The 15,715-nt window shown below is 43.7% G+C and overlaps 1 protein-coding gene across 3 annotated transcripts in view; it reads left to right on the plus strand.

Annotated features, from left to right (window-relative positions):
* SPHKAP (SPHK1 interactor, AKAP domain containing) overlaps positions 1 to 15,715 on the plus strand; it is a 202,289-nt gene that overhangs the window by 157,894 nt on the left and 28,680 nt on the right. For all 3 annotated transcript variants that reach the window (XM_010366559.2, XM_010366560.2, XM_010366561.2), the window contains exons 5-7: positions 5,870 to 6,004; positions 9,342 to 9,597; positions 11,151 to 14,901. In XM_010366559.2, the coding sequence (XP_010364861.1) occupies positions 5,870 to 6,004; positions 9,342 to 9,597; positions 11,151 to 14,901 (4,142 nt within the window). The remainder of the gene's footprint in view (positions 1 to 5,869; positions 6,005 to 9,341; positions 9,598 to 11,150; positions 14,902 to 15,715) is intronic.

Raw genomic sequence — 15,715 nt, forward strand, 5'->3', positions numbered from 1 at the left:
GCAACTTTTTGTCTTTCATCCGTGAAAAGCTGGAAGGGACATTGGAAGTCTGGGAGTGAGAGAGTAGGGTGTGAGAGAAGTCAGTTTTTTAAGTAAGTGAAATGTTTATAGATTAACTTCGGGTTAGACAAAGGTCCTTGGGGAGTCTCCTTAACAGCTGCATATAGAGGTTTAGCTAAGAGTTTGAAATTAGGGATCCAGTGTCTGAAAAACCCCACTAGGCCTAGGAAGGATTGGATTTCCTTAGTGTCTTGGGGAGGAGAAAGATTTTGTATTAGAGTTAAATGGTCTGTGGTAAGTGAGCGCGTCGTAGGAGTGATTTCAATACCTAAATATGTAACACATTGTTGTGAGAGTTAAGCTTTGTGTTTGGATACTCGGTAACCTTTGGATCCTAGATGATTGAGGAGGATTGCAGTGTCTAAAAGAGAGTCCTGCCTCATGGGACTACAGAGTAAAAGATCATCTACGTATTGGAGAATTTCACTATTGGTAAGAGGACAGGAGGCTAAGTCTTTTGCTAGGGCCTGCCCAAAGAAATGGGGGCTGTCTCGGAACCCTTGGGGAAGCACTGTCCATGTCAGTTGGGTGGAGGTATGGGTGTCTGGGTCTTCCCATGTAAAAGCAAAGAGAAACTGACAATCTGGATGTAAGGGAATAGAGACAAATGCATCTTTTAGATCTAGCACAGTAAAGTGTGTTGTGTTAGGTGGGATGAGAGAAAGAAGGGTATAAGGATTGGGGACTACTGGATGGGTGGGGCAAACAGCCTCATTGATAAGACGAAGATCTTGCACTAACCGGAAAGTTCCATCCGCCTTCTTTACAGGTAGGATTGGGGTGTTGCAGGGAGAATGAGTGGGGATGAGGATGTGTTGGCTGAGTAACCTGGTAATGATTGGTTTTAGTCCATGTAGGTGTTGTGGAGAGAGAGAAAACTGGGCGAGTTGGAAACGGAGATGGGTTTCTAAGTTTTATAAGTATTGGTGGATGATGGTCTGCCACGACAGGAGTGGAGGTGTCCCACACTTGGGGGTCTACCGGAATGGGGAAATCAGGGAAAGGGTTAGTAGGCTTGTTGGAGTCATTTGAGTTAGTCAATACTAGAAGCAGATGGCGGTGGGGTGGGGGGCGCTAGTAGGAAAGGAGATACAGGCTTTCAGTTGACTTAAGACATCTCGGCCTAGTAGAGGAGTGGGGCATGAGGGGATGATGAGAAACGAGTGCGCAAAATAGTTGTTGGCCAGGCAGCAATTAAGAGGTGGAGTTTTCCGAGGGCTGGACAGGGAGCCATTGACTCCTACAACAGAAATATTGGAGGGAAGGCTAGGCCCTTCGAAAGACGGCAAAACAGAGTAGGTAGCCCCGCTGTCGATTAAAAAGTTAATTGTCTTACCCACTACCAGGAGAGTTACCCGCGGCTCGGCGAGGGTGATGGGAGTCTCTGAGTCCCGGCACCTTCAGTCGTCGTCCAGATGTAAGAGCTGGAAGGAGCTCCCAAGGTCCTGAGAAGGGACATCATGTTGAGGCGCCATGCCCGTTTTCAGGGTGGGGCAGTCTGACTTCCAGTGCCCTTCTTCCTGGCATGCTGGACAAGGAGTTGTTGGCAGACGAGGGTTAGGACACTTTGTAGCCCAGTGTCCAGCTACTCCACACTTGTAGCACGGCCACGTTGGCCTAGGCAGCTGGGGACTCTGGGGACACTTATCAGCCCAATGCCCTGGGTCACCGCATTTATAGCAAGCCCCTTTTGCTGTCTTTGAACCTCTGGGGGTTTTGCTCTCTGGTTTTGGGTTAAGGTTAGGCTGCAAAGCAGCAACTAAGGCTTGAGTCTGGAGCTGTACCTTCTGCTTTAGGCAGGCCTGTCGTTGGGCCTCAGCCATTTCCTCTCTGGAGTTATAGACCTTGAAGGCCGACTTGACTAGATCTTGAATAGGAGTTTGGGGTCCGTCCTCTGCCTTTTGGAGTTTTTTCTGAATATCTGAGGCCGATTGTGAAATAAAATATGATGCTAGAATAGTGGCTCCGGCTGGGGAAGCTGGGTCTAACCGAGTGTATTGAGTTAATGCTTCAGTTAGCCTGTTTAGAAATGTGGCCGGATTTTCATCTAGATCTTGAATAATTTCTTTTAGTTTATTAAAATTTACTACCTTATTTGAGGCCGCCTGCATACCGGCCAGAAGACATTGAGTCATCATATCTCGTCTTCGGCGGCCTGGCTGGCCCATTTGATAGTCCCAGTCTGGGTCTATAGAGGGGACTGCTTGTTCCCCTACTGGGAAGGCGGGGTCTGTTAAGTGTAGTTGGTTGGCATGCTGCCTGGTGGCCGCTAGGATGCACTCTTGCTCCTCAGGGTTTAGAGTAGAGGTAAGAATAACATGGAGATCATGCCAGGTTAAATCGTAGGCCTGGCAAAGGTACTTAAATTCTTTGGTGTAAATCGCAGGATTGGCAGAAAAATCTCCTAAACGTTTTTCAATTTTTGAAAGATCTGCTAGTGAGAAGGGAACATGAACTCTAACCACGCCCTGTGTTCTGGCCACCTTACGCAAGGGTGCTAAGACCGCAGGGGGGTTGTTGGATAGGGTGGGAGTAGGAGTGGGGGTAGTTAGGCAATCTTTAGAGCAGGTATGGGCAGATATAGGCAAACTAAGGTGACCAGGCGGAAGTGCTGAGGGGTTGGAGGGAGGTGCAGCCTCAACAATGGTGGGAGGGACCGAGGAGGAGGGCGGAACAACAGCGGGAGTGGAAGGGGAAGGTGGAGTCAAGAGGGAAGGTGGGGCCGGAGTGGAAGGGGGAGGTGGAGTATACGGCAGGAGTGGAAAGGAGGGAGGGGAAGTAAGGTCTTCCGGCAAGTCAGACAGGAAGGATGACTCCTCCTTTTCGGACTTTGTTAGGCCTGCGTCCTTAGACAACATGACTTGGGCCAAGGAAGACTGGCTACACAAGTCCGGATGAGAACGCAAGGCCCAAAATCCTTGTATATAGTTAATGTCAGACCACTTGCCTAAGCGTCGGCAGAAATTACTGAGGTCGATTAAAATGTTATGGTCTAGAGTGCTTTCAGGCAGCCATTGAGACTGGTTGTCTAATTTATATTGTGGCCATGCCACAGTGGAGAGGAACACCAGTTGCGTTCGCCTAAGATCTTGTTCTAATTGTAAAGTTTTGAGATTTTTTAGAAGACACCCTAAAGGGGAGTCTCTAGGTATTTTGGATTGGGGGTTTCCCATTGCCTATAGGCGGAAATGGAAACCGAACTCTACCTGGCTACAAAGCGTCCTTTGGAGCCACTAGAGACTGGTGGGAGGCTCCTGGAGCCGGAATGGAGATTACCTCCAGGCGGATGTCTCCGTCCTGGACGTGTCTCACACAGACTGGAATGGAGTTCCTTTGGGCAGATGTCTCTACCTTTGGGAACTCTCCTGTGGGTCACCTGGTGACCAAAAGAAAAACGTTGGGCCTGCGCAGGACTTCTGGCCAAGGAATATGAGAGGGAGGCAAAAGGTACTCACCCCTAGGAGACTTGGAGGTGTGGAAAGCGAAGTCTAGGTCCTGGTCCATCCACGGCGTGGAAGGAGGAGGCTCCTCGGACCTTGGGGGGCCCTGAGGAGGGGTCTCCTCCCGGGTTTTGGCACCAACTGATTTGTTTTATGCGACCACCAGAGCAGGCGCCAGAGAAAATGCAAGTAGGCAAGGTAAAAAGAAACTTTATTAGCTAGCCAATGTGAAGGAAGAAAGGGCGAAGTTCACCAGTCTCCGGCAGGGGAGGCCGAGGAAGTCGCTCCAGCGTTCTCGGGTGAGGTTCCTGGGTCCGCATATGAGGAGGGGGCCGAGGAAGTTTGCCCCGCGCGCCTGCTGGGAGCAGCTTTTATGTCTTGGGCCTGGGAGTGGGAGGGCGGTAGGCGGGATGCGGGTGGGTCGAGGGCTGTGTGGTGGGCGTGGTCAGGTAGGTTTCAGTTTCCTCGGTGGGATGTCATGCTGCACCTGCGCAGCTGACCTGTGCCTTTCCTGGGCGCGGGAAAGTTGGTGATGAAGAACCCGGAAGTACGCCATCTTAGTCACCTTTGTTCTTTGTTTCCCTCTCCCTCCGTCCAGACACCATGTAGGCAGAACTGTCCAAGCAGGCACACATCCTCTTGCCCATCAGTGCCTTAAAATGGCTATTTGTAGATGACTTTTCCAAGACTTTTCCAAAACCTGCTAATACCAGCCAACCCTCCCCTCTGTCTCTCAGATTTGCTTCTTCCTGCTGCTTTCATCAAATGCTTCATCTGTATCCATGGCTTGAACTTTTTGCATCCTGTTGCAGCTAAATTCCCCAAGCACATCCAAGGCCGTGAGGGCCCTGATGTACATGCTTGACAGTATGCAAAGACTTGAAGATCTATTCAGTCCTCTGGAACTAGAGCCTACTGATACAATGGGAATAATTAAGTGCTGTAATAAGGTTGCCATTCCATGCCAAAAGCTGACAATGGTTTGAATTTACCATTTGGTGTAATACTGTTTAATGTGTAAGAGCACACGATTTGCCACTTGATTTTCACCGAACAGTAGACCTGCAATTACTCGGTTATTGACAGTTATTCCCATGTTGACAATGCTGTACTTCAAGCTTCTCAAACCCAGTTTCCCACACCACTAATTTATTACACATTTTCACTGAACCCCAAATATCGTCATCTGTGTAGTACTATGGAATTTTCAAAAGAAATTGCACACACAATTTTATTTGATAGAATCATGGTGCAGAGTCCATCAGAGAGATAGCAGGGAGGGCCAAAGCAAGTTGGCATCTAAGAGTAGCGTGTTTGAAGAGTTTATGCGAGTGATTTGAAATAATCGTCTGTTATGGCTAACAGCATACCTTGGCACTGATTTAGCTACATGAACTGAGCAAGTTACTCATCTCTGGGCCTGAGGCTACTTGTGTATAACATGAAAGGAATAATGGTACCTAATCCATATAGGATTGTTGTGAAGATTAAATGTAGTTGGATTTAACCTATATACAGGCTCTAGCATAGTGCTTAGTACATAGAGTAAAATCAATGCTAGTCACAATTTTATTATAATTATTATTATTGAAAATTAGAACAGGAGATATATTAGTCCATTTCACGCTGCTGATAAACACATACCAATACTGGGCAATTTACATAAGAAAGAGGTTTACTGGACTCATAAGAAAGAGGTTTATTGAACTTACAATTCAACATGGCTGGGGAGGCCTCACAATCATGGTGGAAGGCAAGGAGGAGCAAGTCACATCTTATGTGGAAGGCAGCAGGCAAAGAGAGAGCTTGTGCAGAAAACAATCCTGCTTTTTAAAACCATCAGATCTCATGAGACCTGTTCACTATCATGAGATCAGTGTGGGAGAGACTTGCCCCCATGATTCAATCATCTCCCACCAGGTCCCTCCCACAACACGTGGGAATTATAGCATTTACAAGATGAGATTTGGATGGGGTAACAGAACCAAGCCATATCAGAAGATTATTAGTAAAAAAAAAAAAAAAAAAAAATCTTTTATGCAAGGTCTTTAAAGGGAAAATTTTTCCAAGTTACCGTTTATACCTGTGGTAGGATAGTAATTACTATCATATAATGTTTACTTTATGTTTACTTTGTAAAATATTTAGTTTCATAAAATTTAGAACTAAAGAGTTTTTAAAGCTTATATTTTCTCTTTCAATCTAAACGTGCATGCTTCCATTTTATAAAATTTATTCTAGTAAGAATCTTAGATTAAGCAATCTATAGTATGAGCAGTTGGGAGTATTATTTCCGAAGGTAAAGTAGTTTGTGAGTAGTATTTGGTGAAAAGAAATCAGCTAAACTAATAAAGATTCTTGCTTTACAGAAACTGGTCAACGTTTCACCAGATCTTCCAAAACTCATCAGTTCCATGAATGTCCAACAACCAAAAGAAAATGAAATTGTCGTCCTAAGTGGATTAGCCTCTGGAAATCTCCAGGCAGATTTTGAAGTTTCACAGGTAAGACGTAAGTTCTTGATAAGCCATTCACTTAAATCTATAGTTAGCTCAGCACAGATCAGTGTAACCCCCAAATAAACACTACACATAAGCTTCTGTAACATAGGAATCAAAGTGTCTTTATATTTGAGAAAAGTCTGCATTTATGTTTCTCTTAAATACCACCACTTAGAGTTTGACAGAGCTTTTATTACATCAACTCCTAATTTCTATTGTCTTCTCAAATTCCTAAGTTGTATTTGAACTAGAACAGATAGAGTAGGCATTGGTTACTTAGCTTGGTTTTCTACAAATCTACTGGAAAAACGAAAACAGAACTGTCTCCTCTTTTAGGAGCAGTACCTAAATTCTATTTCAGAATCCACAGTATCATCTTTCAGATGTTATGTATTCCTTAGGAGGTACCAAACTAGCCAAGCTAGTAAATCCAGAATGGCAGCTTCAAGGATTGAAAGAGAGTGTCTTGGGCCCAACGAATAAAATATCCCTCCTCCAAAACAAATGTTATTAAAAATAAAGCAGTAACTAAAATACTACTATTATCATTCAGTGCCCTCATGTGCACTCCTACTATATAAATCACTATAACATTATTTATTTAAAGACATGCAAGTAAAATTGTTTAATTAATTTCGAGAAAAATGCACATAAAGTATGTTACAGTGATATGTAACAGCTCCAGATTAAAATGATGAGCATTTGTTTTCCACAAATTGTTCTTCCTTGGGTTTTAATTTCGTTGTCCATTTTTAAAGTCTTCTTTTATCCTTCAACTCTTCAAAATATCAAAAAGCCCCAAAGTCTTCAAATTTCAAGAAACATAATACAGTGTGATAAATCAATTAATAAAGGAGAAGGTTTTATTTCCAGGTAATCAGATCTCCCTGACTTTGTAGCTACTAATAAGGTTTGTGTCCTATAAATTTTACATGAATCCTAGGTAATCTGTGGCTTGTTAATAAATTGTACATTATATCATTGACAGTGAAGACTTTATTCCCATTTTCTTTTTAGAATTCACATACTTTTTAAAAGCTGCCTCTGCATTATAGAACAATTTTCCTAGCTTTTGGTAAGTATAGGTATTACTGAGAAATTCCGGCTTTCTTTCAATATCTCTATGAAAATTGGTATTGACATTAATTGGACTTGACCTTGAGTTTAACTTACTAGACCCTGATTAATCCCAGTTAGATTCTTAATTAAACATGGCAGAAAATTAGCTTAAATAAAAAGAGAACATATTGTTTCATGTAACCAGAAAAAACCCAGGAGTAGATTAAAGACTTAAAACCAATATCATCAAGACATGGATTTTTCTCTTGTGGCGTCTTTCCATTGGCCCCATTATCAGACAAGCTCCTCCCACAAGGAAGCAATATCCCTTTGGGTTCAAGTCAGGAAAGTGTGAATGGAACGTCATTTCCAGGTGGTTTTCAGCAAAAGCCTCTTGGCTCTCAAATGTCACATGTCCATCTCTGAACCAATCACTATGACCTAAGGAATGCATCATTCAGATTGGCCAGGCTTGAGTCACATGATCACCTCTGGAGCTGGAGGTGAATCAACTCCATGTGAATCACTTGGACTCTGGTGAGGTTGACTGACTGATAGTATAGTGTGCCCTTCTCCCCAGGGCAATTGTCTGATTCATGTTTGCACCTCCTTGCATAATTTGCATACAATAGGCACTCGGAAAATACCGGGTAAGTTTCAGTTTAGTGTAGTGTGTCTAAATTCAGTGGAAAGACAATTAAGCCAACTTCACTTACTCTACAACAGCAGTTCCTCTCCATTTGGGGGATCACAGATACTTTGTGAATTCAATAAAAGCTATAGACCAGTGGGTCTCAAATGCTAATGCATGTACCCATCGCCAACAGATTCCTTGGAAACGCAGATTCTGATTGAGTAGATCTGGGTTGAGGCCTGAGAGTAAATATATCCAACAAGCTCCCAGGTGATGCCATGGCTGCCGGTCCATACTCACACTTAGAAAAGCCAGGCAATGGACCACCTTCTTTGAAAAATAGACCTAATCACATATGCATACAGGGGAATTCTATTTTTGAGCTCCCAGGGGATTCCTGAACACCTTGGAAAAGGATTGAATTTTTCATTTTATAATCATCTCTCCTAGAATTATTGGAATCTTTTATTACTATTCCAATGGCAATAAATAATATGAATAGTGAAAATGTGTAGTGGAGAATGAGGATATGGTTTGTAACCCTAGAACTGAACAGAATTAACAGGTCTAACTAGTACATGATTCTATAATTTGGGCCTCTTTATCACTGTTCTTACCATACGCTGGTCTTTTAGAGATAATTAGTTCACTTCCTATGGATTTCATTTAATGTCATGTTGACTGCTTCTTCAGATAAGCAATACAAATTATAGAATCTAACTGTAGTTGATAGAACACTTACTGTACATCTGAAGTACTAGTAGAGGTTTTACTGAGTATCTTCAAGGCAGAGAAAGATACTGGTCTGAGAAACTGGAACTCAATTTAATCAAGAGAGGTAACCAATACAGCGTTGACATTCCCTTCAGCTTGACCAAAATTTGGACAGGCTCCTTCCTGACTCTAGACCCTGACTTCCCTTTTCTTAGAACATTTAATCTAGAAAATTTATAACTGTAAATTCCTCTGCCTTTTTGAGATGTAAATCTTTTTGTAAAAGCCTCTTGCCAGCTTTATACCCAGAAATGTCTTTCTCAAGGACCTGGGAGCTGTCTCATTGAAATGTAATCATCAAGGAAGGTAGTTCCCTTAATGTGCCCAGTCTTTATGGGAGCGTAAGAACCTAACTTCAGTGGGCATCTTGCTCCAGGTTGTAAAACTACCTCCTGTCAAAAAGATACAAGAAAGTTTACTGTTTCTCTGGGTAAAGCCAATGATCAAACACAGATGACCTAAGATCTGCCCCATCACTCTAGCCCTTAAAACCCCTATTGCCTTTTGTTCAGTGGAGTGTAGTCCAGCTTAATTCTGGCCTCTCTTCCCTATTTTAATAGCGTTGAATAAAAACTTCTTTGCCTGTTTAACTTTGCCCAGTTCAATTTTTGCTTTGACCAAGGGAAACTAAAATATGTGATACAGCTGATCTATTTTCCCCCAAGTCAGGCTTTCTGCTAGGTACCTTGTGTTCCCAAACATCACTTGAATTTTTTTGAAGCAGTTTATTAATATAATCCCAGAAGACATTTCACATATTTTAAAAGTGCCCACTCCTGTTAACAGGGGAGCTTGGTGGAAAAGGAAAGGTCAGAGGCAATAGTCTTTTATTTTCCCTTTTGAGTAAATGCCTTCTTTTCTCTCCACTTTTAGTGCCCTTGGCTGCCAGATATCTGCTTGGTCCAATGTGCAAGAGGGAACAGACCAAACAGTACCAATTGCATCATCTTTGAAATCAACAAATTTCTGATTGGTCTGGAACTGGTGCAGGAGCGACAGCTCCACCTGGAAACAAACATCTTAAAACTGGAGGATGACACGAACTGTTCCTTATCCTCAATCGAGGAAGACTTTCTCACTGCTTCTGAGCACTTGGAGGAGGAGAGCGAGGTGGATGAATCTAGGAACGGTGAGAACTTTCCAATTAGTGCCTCCTGAAATTAGTCCCCATATAAAAATGTCTGGGTGGGATTTGAGAAGAGTTCCAGGCCACATCCGTTTGGCTGACACATCACAATCTTTACTTGCTGAATTTTAAGGAAGGAAGGAAGGAGAATATAAGAACACTGGTGAAGATGCTGACAAATACACTTAGCAGACTTAATGGTTGGATGGATCCAGACTCCCAAATGATGCCTTAGGGATGCTAAAGGGAATTTGTGTACTTTAAAGGTAAATCCTCCTGCCTGCCAAGAGATGGAGGCTATCACTGGGAGGAAAGTTAACTTCCCTAAGACTTCCATAAAAGCCATATATTAGTTGGATCCAAGTTGGACCAGACTGGGCTTGAATCCCAGCACTGCCACATTGAGGCTGTGAGATCTGGCGCCAGTTATCTAATCTTTCTGAGCCTAGTTTCTTTGTCTAATTTGGGAGTACAATCATGCCTGTAGCTAATGATTTTTGTGAAGACAGAAAGAGATAATCCAGGAAAGTGTTTAGCACTCATTTCTTCAGCTCTTTCTGTTGACCCATTCGCAGAGCTCAATGAACAATGTGTTCCTCCTCCCCACTTTTAGCCACAGAGGAAGGGGTACCCCAGATGTTATTGCCACTGTCTCTGGGACAAGTCTCATGCAAACTTTAGAACAAATCTTTGCAACAAGTCCCACTACTGAGCTTGCTGTAAACATCCTCCCTTCTCTTTTTGTACCCAATGGGAAGCTCTAAGACACACCTGTCTGGGTTGCTTTCCCCTGAAGAATGGTGGCAACCCTCAACCCTCAAACACTTCCTACTTGCATTTGTATCCCACATGGAAAGCCATTTTTTTGGATGGCATTCTATCATGAAACGTGAAAGCCTTTTCAGATTCATTTTTCTTGAAGAAACCATTCAAAATGTTATTCTTGAAGGGGGAAAAAAGTTGATGCTTTATTTTTATTTATTTATTTATTTATTTTTATTATACTTTAAGTTCTAGGGTACATGTGCACAACAGGCAGTTTTGTTACATATGTATACATGTGCCATGTTGGTATGCTACACCCATCAACTCGTCATTTACATTAGGTATATCTCCTAATGCTATCCCTCCCCCCTCCCCGCACCCCACAACAGGCCCCGGTGTGTGATGTTCCCCACCCTGCGTCCAAGTGTTCTCATTGTTCAATTCCCACCTATGAGTGAGAACATGCGGTATTTGGTTTTCTGTCCTTGTGATAGTTTGCTCAGAATGATGGTTTCCAGCTTTATCCATGACCCTACAAAGGATATGAACTCATCTTTTTATGGTTGCATAGTATTCCATGGTGTATATGTGCCACATTTTCTTAATCCAGTCTATCATCGATGGACATTTGGGTTAGTTCCAAGTCTTTGCTATTGTGAATAGTGCCGCAATAAACATACGTGTGTATGTGTCCTTATTGATGCTTTACTTTTAGAAAGTCATTATTACTTAAAACTTATGGTAACCTGCTTTCCAAAAAGTAATAGTGCCTCTCATTTTCTCCTCACTAGGTTATGAAAATATAAATGTCTCAGCCAATGTTTTGGAAAGTAAACAGCTAAAGGGAGCCACCCAGGAGGAATGGAATTACAACAAGGAAAAGTGGCGTTATGCTTTGGAAGACAAATACGTCAACAAATATCCCACACCATTGATTAAAACAGAACGATCTCCAGAAAACCTAACAAAGAACACAGCCCTGCAGAGTCTAGATCCCTCAGCCAAGCCATCACAGTGGAAAAGTGAAGCTGTAGGGAATAAGAGAGAAGCCACCCATTATTATTATTCAGAAGATTTTAAAGGTCAAATGGAAAAATCACAGGCACTGTATATTCCAAAAGATGCTTATTTCTCCATGATGGATAAAGATGTACCTTCTGCATGTGCTGTGGCTGAGCAGAGAAGCAACCTAAACCCAGGAGATCACGAAGACACAAGAAATGCTCTCCCTCCTGTACAAGATGGAGAAGTCACCACTGGCAAGTATGCTACAAATTTAGCAGAATCCGTGCTGCAGGATGCGTTTATTAGATTATCTCAGTCTCAGCCCACATTACCCCAGGAATCTGCAGTCAGTGTTTCTGTAGGAAGTTCTCTGCTTCCCAGTTGCTATTCCACAAAAGATACAGTGGTTTCTCGGTCATGGAATGAGCTCCCCAAAATCGTCGTTGTTCAGAGTCCAGATGGCAGCGATGCTGCCCCCGAGCCAGGCATCTCCTCATGGCCTGAGATGGAAGCCTCTGTTGAAACCTCAAGTCTCCTCTCTGGAGAGAACCCCAGCAGACAACCCCAGAGTGCTCTAGAAGTGGCGTTAGCTTGTGCAGCCACTGTGATTGGAACCATTTCCAGTCCACAGGCCACAGAAAGACTCAAAATGGAGCAAGTGGACTCAAACTTTCCACTAGGGGGCAGTGGTGCACTGCAAACGCAAGCACCCCAAGGACTCAAGGAACCTTCCATCAATGAGTACTCCTTTCCATCTGCTTTGTGTGGCATGACTCAGGTGGCCAGTGCCGTGGCTGTCTGTGGTCTAGGTGAAAGAGAGGAGGTGACATGCTCAGTGGCTCCAAGTGGTGACCTCTCGCCTGCAGCTGAGGCTTCTGAAGCCATGCCCCCACTTTGTAGTTTAGCAAGCATGGAGCTTGGCAAGGAAGCCATTGCTGAGGGATTGCTCAAGGAAGCTGCTCTGGTTTTAACAAGGCCTAATACCTACAGTAGTATTGGAGACTTCTTGGACTCCATGAACAGGAGAATCATGGAAACTGCTTCAAAGTCTCAGACCCTGTGCTCAGAAAATGTCCTCAGGAATGAACTAGCACATACCCTGTCCAATGTTATCCTGAGGCATTCCATTGATGAAGTTCACCACAAAAATATGATAATCGACCCCAATGACAACAGGCATTCATCTGAAATTCTGGACACCTTAATGGAAAGTACAAATCAACTGCTTTTCGATGTGATATGCTTCACATTCAAGAAGATGAGTCATATTGTACGGCTTGGTGAATGTCCTGCTGTCCTTTCTAAGGAGACCATCAGAAGGAGGGAGACAGAACCTGGCTGCCAGCCATCTGATCCGGGTGCTAGTCTAGCTTGGACAAAAGCCACTGAATCCTCCAGCAGCTCTCCACTTAGCAATTCACACAACACGAATCTTGTCATCAACAATCTTGTGGATGGCATGTATTCAAAACAAAACAATGGTGGAGTGAGGCCAGGCCTCTTCAAGAACCCCAGGCTGCAGTCAGAATTATCACATAGTCACAGAGTACCCGATTCTTCGACTGCTACAACATCCCCCAAGGAAATATATCTGAAAGGAACAGCGGGAGAGGATGCAAAAAGCCCTCCTCACAGTGAGAATGAATGCAGAGTCTCTTCCGAAGCACAAAGGTCCCCGATGGTTGGCCAGTCCAGAAGCAGTTCCCAGGAGGCTGAGGACAGTATCCACCCAAACACCCAAGAAAAGTACAACTCTGCCACATCTTGCATCAACGAAGTTCAAGTCAACCTGTCCATGTTAGGGGATGACTTGCTGCTTCCTGCTCAATCCATACTTCAGACAAAGCATCCAGACATCTACTGCATTACAGACTTTGCGGAAGAATTAGCAGACACGGTCGTCTCCATGGCAACTGAAATTGCAGCAATTTGCCTTGACAACTCCAGTGGAAAACAACCCTGGTTTTGTGCATGGAAAAGAGGGAGTGAGTTTCTGATGACACCCAATGTACCCTGCCGATCCTTGAAGAGGAAGAAAGAGAGCCATGGGAGCGGGGCCACTGTGAGGAAACACAAGCCGCCCCGGCTCAGTGAGATCAAGAGGAAGACGGATGAGCACCCTGAGCTTAAAGAGAAACTGATGAACAGGGTTGTGGATGAGTCCATGAACCTTGAGGATGTCCCAGATTCTGTCAACCTTTTTGCCAATGAAGTGGCAGCCAAGATCATGAACCTATCGGAGTTCTCTATGGTGGACAGCATGTGGCAGGCGCAGGGCTATCCCCGGAATCGGTTACTGAGTGGTGACAGGTGGAGCCGGCTGAAGGCCTCCAGCTGTGAAAGCATTCCTGAGGAAGATTCCGAGGCCAGGGCCTATGTCAACAGCCTGGGCTTAATGAGCACACTGAGCCAGCCGGTCAGCAGGGCCAGCTCTGTCTCCAAACAGTCGAGCTGTGAGAGCATCACCGAGGAGTTTTCCAGGTTCATGGTGAACCAGATGGAAAATGAAGGGAGAGGATTTGAGTTACTGCTGGATTACTATGCTGGCAAGAACGCCAGCAGCATTCTGAGCTCAGCCATGCAACAGGCGTGCCGGAAAAGTGACCACCTCAGTGTGAGGCCAAACTGTCCCTCTAAGCAGTCCAGCACAGAGAGCATCACTGAGGAGTTCTACAGGTACATGCTGAGGGACATCGAAAGAGACAGCAGAGAAAGCACCTCCTCCAGACGGAGCAGCCAGGATTGGACAGCCGGCCTGCTGTCTCCTTCTCTGCGATCCCCGGTGTGCCACAGACAGTCGTCCATGCCAGACAGCAGATCCCCATGCTCCAGGCTGACAGTGAATGTGCCCATCAAAGCCAACTCTTTAGATGGCTTTGCTCAGAACTGCCCACAGGATTTCCTAAGCGTGCAGCCGGTCAGTAGCGCGTCCTCATCCGGTCTCTGCAAATCTGACTCTTGCTTGTATCGGAGAGGTAGGACTGACCACATCACGAACATGTTAATTCATGAAACGTGGGCGAGCTCCATTGAGGCCCTCATGCGCAAGAACAAAATCATTGTGGATGATGCAGGGGAAGCCGACACTGAGCCTGTTTCTGGTGGCTCTCCCTCACAAGCAGAGACGTGTGCAAATAGATTAGCTGCCAGCAGGATGTGCAGTGGGCCAACTCTGCTTGTTCAGGAGTCTCTCGATTGCCCGAGGAAAGACTCTGTTACCGAATGTAAACAGCCCCCAGTGTCATCTTTGAGCAAAACTGCTTCTCTTACAAACTACAACCCTTTAGATTCTAAAAAGGAAACTTCCTCGTGTCAGGACACTGTAGCAATAAACCACAAAAGGCTATCACTTTGCTCAAGGGAAGTGCCTTTGATTCAGATTGAAACAGATCAGAGAGAAGCCTGTGCTGGGGAACCTGAACCCTTCCTTTCCAAAAGCAGCCCCCCAGAGGAAGCAGAAGAACATTCAAATGACAAAAACATCCCAGATGTGGTGAGAGGTGGAGACACAGCCGTGAGCGCTTGTCAAATCCATAGGTGAGTGAATCGTCTCTTAGACTACATAGAGTGCATGTGGTGGAGTTTGCATCTTAATCAGTCTTTAGTCTAAATTTTAGACATAAAGGATTTGATTGGTGCAAGAACTAAATTTTCAAAACCAAAAATAATGACCTCCTAGGTTAAGATGCATTTATGGTAGAGAGTTGAAAGTAAACGTCTTCTTAAAATCTCCAAAGCAAATTAAACTCATCTATATAACCAAAGAAGTAAGATATAATTCCCCCCATTAAAATTAATCTCCTGTGGTTTCCTACCTTTTAAAATTCATTCATGGCAATTTTTAAGCAAATAATAATCTTAATAATATATGATGCAATAATATTAATCATAAATGATGCAACTTATTCATTTGAAAACAGTTAAATTTAAATAAATATTAGTATTGGCATTTGACATTAAATATTTTGGCATCATTTTTCTCTCCTCTCCTTTTTCTTCTCCATAGAGTCTCTCCTTTCAAGTTTTGCTTTCTGTTTTTGTTTTTTGTCTTTCTAAAGATCTTGCCAAGGACACTGTGTCCCACAAGGGCTGGTCCTTTAGATGCCTGGTATAATTCTGGCAGTGTAAATGCAAAGCAACACTGAAGTATTGTTATTTAAACAGCTCTTTTCCAGAAAATTATGACGTAGTTGACAATCCATTTTGAATTTGACACAAGGTAATAATTTCTCTGAGGCTGCTTAAAGAACTCTCCATTCCTTTTACAACTTATATTTTCTGTAGAAAATTTGTAAGATCCTTGAATATGAGACCATTGTATCATTTCTTTAGCTTTGGTTTGTAGTTAAAC

The sequence above is a fragment of the Rhinopithecus roxellana genome, chromosome 14 (assembly GCF_007565055.1).
Source record: "Rhinopithecus roxellana isolate Shanxi Qingling chromosome 14, ASM756505v1, whole genome shotgun sequence".
Taxonomy (NCBI): domain Eukaryota; kingdom Metazoa; phylum Chordata; class Mammalia; order Primates; family Cercopithecidae; genus Rhinopithecus; species Rhinopithecus roxellana.